Genomic DNA, 9,141 nt, shown 5'->3' on the forward strand with positions numbered 1-9,141 from the left:
GAGACATGCAGGTCACTCAGCAGGGTGCAGACTCTCCATGCAGCTAGGGGAAAGGAAAGAGCCAGGTCCGGGTCAGAGTGACAGGGGTCACTCCTCTGGGCGCGAGGGGAAGCAGGCCCCTCCCAGCAGGGCCATGCCATGACCCGTCCTAAGCCCCTCGGGAAGGTGCTGTCATGGCTCCTATTTTACAGGGGGAAAAGCCGAGACTCTGAGAGCATTAATCACTGCAGTGTCTGCTAAGCCCTCCCGTGTGCCAGCCAACTTGGAACGGTTTGCTTAAGGCCACAGAAACGGATGGCGATGCATCATGAAGGGCCGTATTGTTCTAAAGCAGGCGTGGTTTGCAGAGCGGAGAATGGGTGACGGGAGACTTGGCAAGGGGGTCAGGTGGCGGCAAGAAAATCGAAGGCTAGTGTCGAGCCAGCCAGCACGGCAGAATGTCCCAGAGGGTCTCAGGTTGGTTCCCGCTCAGGTGGAGGCAGAGGCTCTGGGGGCTGGGACGGAGGAGCAGGTGGCAGTCCTGTGCTACCTGCAGACAGAGGGAGCGGCTGCCTCGCTTGGTTCTGCGTGTCAGGCGCGGTGCCAGGAGCCCCCTGAGGCGCTCGCAGCACGTGTAGATTTCTGCGAGGTGGGGGACCACGCAGACTGAGCTCACTGCTTGCTCTCGGCACCATGTCTGGCACACAAGGGGTGCCCCATGGAGGTGTGAGGGATGAATGAATACATAAATGGAGTGGAGAGGTGGAAACAAGGAACTGTGAGGAGCCTGCCAGCACTCAAATTAAGAACATTAGCTCTTCTGGGAAACCCTTCGCTCAGGCAAACCTTTGGGGGCTTGCTTATGGCTTCTGGAAGACTCCAGTTAAAGATTCTGGAAGGGATACCAAGAATGTGTTAAGAGAGAGCACCCGGGACCATTAAGTCTTAAAGATGTGATCTCAAGGAGAGGGCTGTCGCCCGGTGAGGGTGTCCAGGGCCAAGGGCACAGCCAGCACACGGCTGGAGTCAGGTCAAGCTGGGCAGAGAGCGATATCTGGAGCATCTGACGAGGGCCAGGGTCCAAACTGGTGCTGGGTTCTGAAACTTTCCAGAAGCAAACAACCCCAGCAAGCCCAGGGCGAGAAAGCCCAGTGGGGCTTGAAGCAGGACTTACCTCAGGGTGAGAACACGAAGCGTTTGTCTTCCTCCGGCCAGCCGTGGAGATGCACGCCTGTTGGGGACCGTCCTTTTATTACAGTGTCCCACCCATGTGGCTCTCCAGGATTGGTGCTGAGGTGTCCCTGGAGTTAATCTCCCGGGCACACACTGGGCTTGTTGGCTGCCGGTAAGCAAAGTGATTTGGCACAAGATAAAGTGAGGAAAGGCCCTTGGCCACCTTCCTGCAGGTAAGCACTCCCAGCAGCCACACCTGCTCGCCTATCATTCTGTCAGCAGCAGTGATGAAGTCAGCGCCCCTTAGCTGCAGGGGGTACTTCCAAGACCCCCGGTGGATGCCGAAAACTGCAGATAGCTCCAAACCCTATATACACATGCCTGTGATAAAGTTTCCTTTATCCGTTAGGCACAGTAAGTGATCACAACGATAGCCAATAATTGAAAAAGAACAACCACAACACTATCCCGTAATGAAAGCTACGGGAATGGGGTCTCCCGCCGAGAACGTCTTAACCACGCGGCACTCCGCCGTCCTGTGACCATGCGGGATGATACGGTGCCTACGTGGCCAGGCAGAGCGAATGCATGGCGTGGGCCCTGTGACCGCCCTCCAGGCCGCTCTTGATCTTGCGACGGTGAGTCACAAGGAGGATCACGAGCCATGTCAATGTCCTGTCTTCCTCCCCCAGACCGAGTGCCTTCTCCGGCTTCACGGGGCACCCCTCACACACGGGGCCATCACTTTCGGAGTTCGATGAGCGGCAGCAAAACCAGCACGAATTTCTTTTTCTTTTTCCACGGTTTCGCAGACGGAAGGTTCATTCTCACCATAGGTCTCAGCGACCTCAGCATACTATTTTTTTTTGTTTTTTCTTTCCTTAGTAAGTCAAGAACTTTCACCTTTCACTTCAAGGAAGCGGTTTGCGGCTTCTCTTCGGCATATCCGAATGGCGATCATCACCGTTCTTGCACTTGGGGGCCGTGACTGAGGAAAACGAGGACGGCTGGAGCACGAGCGCTGTGTTACCGTGACGATCCGATAGCCCAGGTGGCTACCGTGTCACTAACTGGTGAGTCGCGTATGCACTGGACACAGGGATGATTCACGTCCCGAGCGAGATGGAACCAGACGGCACAAAGGTTCATCGCACTGCTCAGAACGGTGCAAACCTTATGAATTGTTTATTTCTGGAAACGTCCATATAATAGTTTTGGACTGCAGTTGACCATAGGTAACCGAAACCTTGGAAAGCAGAACTGTGGCTAAGGAGGGTCTGCCACGTGCCTGAAATGCCCAACACACTGGGCACAAAGTTGAGAACTTTGCACCCGTCCCTTCTCATAATCGATTCCCACCATAAACCAATGAAGCTGATGCCACATTTACTACCAGAAAACAAACACTAGTCAAAAGGAAGCTTAATGCCCAAAGGGAAGCGGCGAGAGATCAAACAGTTGCTGGCTTGCACAATGCATTTCCAATTGTTCTTTGTGTTCCCAGTTACTCACCTTAGAACACTTTCGCTTGTCCGGGTGCCACTCCGTGTGGGGCCGGTTAGAGCAAGGGAGTTAGTTAATAAGAAAGCGAGGAAGGGCCCTTCCTGTTTGGGACCCAAAGACTCTACCCAACTTCAGGTACTCACTGTTGAGGAGTCTGAGAAGGGCCCCTTTGGTGACGGTGCACCATGGAATGTGAAGGGTAGACAAGGCCCCCGGACAACACGAGCGTCAGAATAGCGTCCCCTCCAATCCCAACTGAGAGTCAAAGCGTTTGCAGAACAAGTGGCCACCGCCTCTCCTGGGTTACTGTAGGACTCTTTAAGGAGCTCAGGCTACTGAACACGGAGGCACCGGGATCCAGGCACTGGTAACTCCTTCTAGCAAAACCTCAACCCAGACCAAGAAAAGGTGCTGCAAGCTACCGTCTCTGCTCTTAGCATATTCGGAGGGGGAAAAAAAAATCCCCTAAAATGGAGCTTATATCCGCCACACATGCAGGATTCCGGAATTCATCTGGGCCTACAGAACAGCCCACTCACTGGTCCATGTGTGTCGGCAGGTGCTTGCCCGTCTCTCCCCAGTGGCCACTCTCAGCTTTCTCCATCCTCGTAAACGGTCTCCGCCGTCATCACTACCCACCCGCTCCGCCCCCTTCCGCTGTTCTCAGCCTGTTCCTGCCATCCCCCCTCGAGAAAATTCAGGTCACCCCGCCTGACCTCACTCGACCCTGCCTCCTTCACCTATAAACATGGAAATAGCCACCTCTATCGTCCACTTCCTCCCCCAACTTCTGACGAAATAATCTTCCTCTTTTCCAAAGTCAGTTCCTTCATCTCACTTCTGACTTCCCCCTTCCAATCCGAACCACGTGGCTAAAACTCCCCCGCTAAGGTCGCCCCACGGGCAAGTTCCCTGGGCGCTTCCTCTGGTCCCTCGTCACCGGATCATTTTTTGCTGCTTCTCCAGGCGCTGCGTATTTCTCTGACTCCCCTGGACCATGATTTTCCTCTCCCAGTTAGTACGCTCTGCTCCGTTCTTATTCTTATCATCGGCCTTGTCCTCCAGCTGTCCTTGAGAATGCTGGCAGGTCCCGTGTTTCTTGTCACTCCATATACTCTCCCTGGGGAGTGTCAAGTCAGCTCCCGGTTTCCAGCATCATTCACAGGCTGGCGAGTTCGGAATCTGTAACGCCCCCCTCCCCCGCCCTTGAACTTCAGATCCATCCACCCCATCGCCCGCTGGGCCTTGTCGCTTGGGCTGAGACGCGGGAGGCCCCTTGAACTCAGCAGGTCCCAATGTGAACTATTGTTTCCTCAAAGCTCTCCCTCCCCACTGCATCGTCTGTCCTAAGTCTGTCCTAATGGCACCGCCACCGTCCCAGGCAGCGAGAAGACTTGGTCACTTGGTCACCCGAGCTGGAAACCCAGCTTTTCCCCTTTCTCCCTCATCCTCGCATTTTCGATAATCACCAAATCTTGCTACTCGGCCTTTCAAATATTTCTTGGCTCCGTTTTTCCTTCTTCATGCCCACTTCACCGACCCGAACTCAGGCCACCATCGCCTCTTACGAGGGCGATTTGACAGCTGCCTAATGGGTTTCTCTGCTCCCATCCTTGGCCCCTTTTGATCTGCTATCTCCCCTACAGCCAGATGCCACAGTGTCACCCCTCAGCATCGCTCTGCTTCCTGGGGCCTGACCCCTGTCCACAGCTCCCAGCTCATCTGCAGCTTCTCCCTGCACATTCTACGCCCCATTTTACACCGATCCCTGGTTCTCTGCACTCTTACCCACCTCTGAACCTTTGCACATGGTCCTCCCTCTGCCTGGATTACTCCACTCCTAGCCTCCCTCCACTTACCATTCAGGGTCGCCTCCTCCAGGAAGCCTTTCCTGAATGCCACAGGCTGGCTGGGCTCCTCTCTGCTCCTCTGCCTCTCTGAGCTGATTTCAGTCACACTCAATCACCTGCTCACTTATATGTCTCCTCCTGCAGGGTATAAGATCCTCGTGGACAGGGATCTTATCTTCGCAATTCTAACCAGCACCTAATAAATACTCATTGCGTTAACAAGTGGACAAAATCACAATATGCATGCTCCAGACCCTTTCCTGTGAGTAATGCCTCAAACCGATGGCCCAGTCCGAGCCTTTGTCAACCCTTCTCCTGCCAGACCTTGAGCTCCGGGAGGGCACGGAGTGTGTCCGGTTTGTTCATGCTGTACCCCCGGCAGCTGGCACTGTGCTTGGCACATAGTAGGTGCTCAGCAGGTATTTCTCGAATGAATGAATGAATGAATGAATGAATGAATGGAGGGATGAAGAAATGGATGGCTGGATGAAGCTCAGAGACATTGTGTATTTTATGTAGGGTCACACAGCCAAAGATCCTGCCTCTGGGCCTTTGCACTTGCTAGGTCTACCGCCTATAGTGTGCTTTCTCAGATAGCCTCTGCTTCATTCTTCTGTCAGAGAGACCTTTTCCAACCACCCTATGTAAAATAACACCCCTCACTCTATTCCCCTTGCTCTCTTCAGCCCCCGAAGTGCTCGTCACCCCGACATGTCACATAGCGATCGTTTAAATGTGCCCCGTTTTTAAACCTAACATCCTTACCAGCAAGGGCTCTGCTTTGTTATTTGCTGTTTCCTTGCTGCCTGGTAAGGTGTCGGGCCTTGAACTTATACTCAAAATATCCATTGAATATTGAGCAGAATAACTCACTGATAGAGAAGGCGGTGGGGGGAGGGGGGGAAAGGAACAGAGGGACAAACGGATTAATTCTGATATGCATTTTTACCCCCAGCTCTCGTCTTGGCCCTTGCTTTTCTTTTCTGCTGTACCCGAGTCCGCGTATAGCTGGATCTGCACGTTGGTCCAGACGGGCGGCCCTCACCGTGGCCTGACCACGCACGTGGCTGGGCTCGGCGCCATGGCCCCCTGCGTAAAGCTCTTACGTAAAGGCAGCGGGCAGGGGGGTTCAGTCCGCGTCTGCCTGTGATAAGAGGTCCCTAACTCAAGACACGCCGTCCCTGCCAGCCCCATTTGCTGATATACATGTGTGGTTTTCCCTGGCATCGGAAGGCTCTAGTCATGTGACAGGGCCTTGGTCTTGCCTGGAAAGCCACAGCTGGCGTCAGGGCAAACATTTCCCACTGGCATCGGCTTCCTTTGGACCACTTGGCAAAAAGGTCCAGAGACCTTTGGGATGTCTGGGTCTCGGCCCGGGCCCAGCAGCCTCTTGGTTTCTAGTTGTCCCGGAGGGTCCCCCTTGCAAAGTGTCCCCTCCCAGTGGGAGTAATGGGTCTGCCTTCTGCTGCTGCTGTGGCTCTGTAAACGGGTCTACGTCTTCTGGATTGGGAGGGAGCGGTGCGATGGAGGGAGGGGACCCCTCGTATGTGCCAGGCACATCACCTCTGAGGACCGTGAGGCTCCCGGAGGCAGAGACTTTGTCGTATTCACCAGCAGCTGGCACAGTGCCTGGCACACAGTAGGTGCTCAGCAAGGATTTCTCGAATGAATGGAGGAAGGAATGAATAAATGGATAGATGGAGGAAGACCAGAGACATTGCGTATTTTATCGAACCCAGTCTCTGTGACCAGACCGTGGACTATCGAGGGCAAGGAGAACGTCTGGTTTTTGTCACCGTGAGATCCTTAGCACCGCAAACAGAGTCTGCCTGAATCGATGCTCAGATAATACTTGCTGAATGAATCAATGACTTCACAGACTGAGCTTCTTAAAAGTATTATTATTTCGGCACACTCTTTAAGGAGACGGGCCTCGTGTTTAGACATGTCACAAGTCCCACTCTGAGAGAAGGCAGCATTTAAAGACGCAGGCTGTTTTTTCTTTTCGGTAGCGAGGGTTAAAGGGGAGAAAACTGAAGTGTGAGCTCCCTCCCTGTGGCTGCGGCTTAGCCTGTGTCACCTCCCCAGCCAGCAGGAAGTGACTTGGTAGCCACAGGGCAGAGGGTTTCCGCTTGCCGGTCACTGCGACGTCAGGGTCAAGGTGGCCAACAGAAGCAGAGGCAGCCAGACCTTCAGGAGCCCTGTAAAGAAAGTGGTGGCAGGACCGCCACCAGCGCTGATGCGACCTCATGCAAAACTAACCGAAGATGCCTCCGCTCGCTGCAGATACAGATGAAGCTTTGCTGGCTCAGCCACCGCCGCGTGGCCCAGTTCCTAACAGGCCATGGATGGGTACCTGTCTGCCGCCCAGGAGTTGGGGAACCCTGTCTAGGTCACCCGCACACACCTCCACGCACCCACGGGGCTGCGTCCTTCCCCAGTCGCTGGCATTTCTCAGCACCTCGTCCCCACTGGCCTCACCCGTCCCGGTGCCGTCGCCGTGGGAATCTTGTCTGCACGCGCAGCGCCCCCTGCCATGATCCGAGATGCAGTTCTCACAGGTCCCCTCCACAGAGCTGGGGTCTGCGGGGGGCACAGCCGCGCAGTCAGCGGGGATGCGGCGCCCATGGGCGGGTGTTCGCGTGTGGTGCGGGGAGGCGCTGGGCCCGGGTGCGGTGCGCCTGGCACGGATCGGCGCACGCCAGCTCCTCGCCCCGGGGCACGCGGTCCAGCCCCGGCCCGCGGGAGCCCGGGGGGCTCTCGCAGCCCCATGCGTGGGAGCCCGGCGTGTCCGCGCATTCGTCCAGGTCCGCGCACTCGAGGCCGTCGCCCGCGAAGCCCTCCTGGCAGGAGCAGGTCGGGGCAGCGCCGTCCTCCGTGCACGTGGCGTTGCTGTGACATTGAGAGCAGTTTCCTGCAGACGGAAGAGCCCAGCCTCAGAGTGGGGGCGGGGGCGGGGGCGAGGGGGGTGCAGCAGGGCCAAAAGCCCCCCAGAGCTTCCTCCCCTGTCCTGTAGGGTACCCGTGCTCTTTAAGACTTGGTCCCAAGCTGATATCCTCTAAAACAAAGAAAAGTGCCCTGAGGATGGCTATGCTTCCACCATACATTCTTGTGTCAAGCTTTGCCTTCAAGCTGTGTCTTAGAATAGCCACGTTCCTCCATCTAGAGAAATAATGCCTGACGCTTTGGCTGGATTTAGGTCACCCCATCGTCCCTTCACCTTTGCGCATTTTATGCTTTTTATCTTTTTATGCTTCCTGGTAAAACCTTCGTCAAGACTGCTCAATGTCACCTCCCTTCTGAAAACTCCCCCAAACGGCAGTGGCAGTCACACGCTGTTCATTCCTCCATGACAAAAATAGTAAAAAAATAATTAGCCATCGTTTATGAAGCAGTTACTACGAGCCACATACTGGGATACGCACTTTTCATTCACCATACGTCGAGTTCTCCCCAATGACGCCGTGGGGTCACATTGACTCTTATTTTCAAGATGAGGAAGGCGAGGTTCAGAAGGTTTAAGCCACTTGTTGGTAAGCAGCAGAGCCAGGACGCAAACCCAGGTGGCAGGACTCCTAACCCAGGCTCCCCGTCACCACCCCACGATGGTATTTACTGTGCCCAAAGTTCTCCAGCTCCGGGGAGGCACCCCGCACCCTTCTCCGGGGAGAAGCTAGGGCAGAGTCGGGGCAGAGTGCACCCCCATGGCATGACCTCTCAAGCATGAAAGGCGAGGTATTTGGGAGCCACCTGCGTGTGCTGAAATCCCGTGGAGTGTGTTCTCGGCCTTGCAGTGAAGTGCCGGGTGGGGGGGCGGGGCCTAAGCGGTGTTCTAGACCCTTGACGGAAGAAGGATCAAGACCTCTTCTTGCTAAGGGTGGCAGTGCCCCCTACACACACACACACACACACACACACACGCACGCACGCACGCACACACACACCACCTACTTGCTTCCAAAGTGTCAGTGGCCGCAGCCGTGATAACCCAAGAGATCAGCAGCACTAACATCTGCATCGAGGGCAGAGTGAAAAGCCGCCCCATCCTTCCGGCTCTCCATAGCTACTTCCGGTGCCGGGAAGACCACCCCCCCCCCAAAGGCAAGGACATGTTGGCCCTGCGGGTTTCCTTCTCCCGTCCTGGGAACCAATGTGGGCGGGATCGATGCATGTTCTCACTCCCCTCTGCACCGCCGCGTACGTGAACGACCAAACGCGGGCAGCGCTGTGGCCCCGGCTTTGGCGAGGTTTCCCCCTCCGCGACCCCCCCCCTCACTCCCCCCCACATCCCAGCCTCGGCTCCCCCACTCTCCCTGCATTTAACAGAACTGAGTCTCTCCAAGACGAGGTGTTTTTCTGAACTCATCGCTTTCCCGGAGGCAGCTGGAAAACTTTCAACACGCCCAGATCCATTTATTCATTCAACAGACGGACTACGTGCCAAACGGGAAGCCGCACACCAAGAAAAACAATGAGGAGGACAGACAAGGTCCAGACTTCATGCAACTCACATGTTATAAAGAAGCGGCTTGAGATGAGCAGTTTGAGAGGCGATTAACCTCTACAAGGCATTTCAACGTTTCCAGAGCAGTCACTTATTATTTTACCCAGTCGGTGAAATAATCCTGGCTGGGCA

General features: G+C 55.3%; 1 protein-coding gene across 1 annotated transcript in view; it reads right to left on the minus strand.

Annotated features, from left to right (window-relative positions):
- LOC105303747 (pancreatic secretory granule membrane major glycoprotein GP2-like) overlaps positions 1–8,550 on the minus strand; it is a 22,505-nt gene extending 13,955 nt beyond the window's left edge. The window contains exons 1-5 of the mRNA XM_011377536.1: positions 8,457–8,550; positions 7,180–7,419; positions 6,923–7,088; positions 6,586–6,706; positions 2,056–2,140 (exon numbers count right to left, since the gene is read on the minus strand). Of these exons, the coding sequence (XP_011375838.1) occupies positions 2,056–2,140; positions 6,586–6,706; positions 6,923–7,088; positions 7,180–7,419; positions 8,457–8,550 (706 nt within the window). The remainder of the gene's footprint in view (positions 1–2,055; positions 2,141–6,585; positions 6,707–6,922; positions 7,089–7,179; positions 7,420–8,456) is intronic.
- Positions 8,551–9,141: the final 591 nt, after the last annotated feature.

This window comes from Pteropus vampyrus, unplaced genomic scaffold (assembly GCF_000151845.1).
Source record: "Pteropus vampyrus isolate Shadow unplaced genomic scaffold, Pvam_2.0 Scaffold314, whole genome shotgun sequence".
Lineage (NCBI taxonomy): Eukaryota > Metazoa > Chordata > Mammalia > Chiroptera > Pteropodidae > Pteropus > Pteropus vampyrus.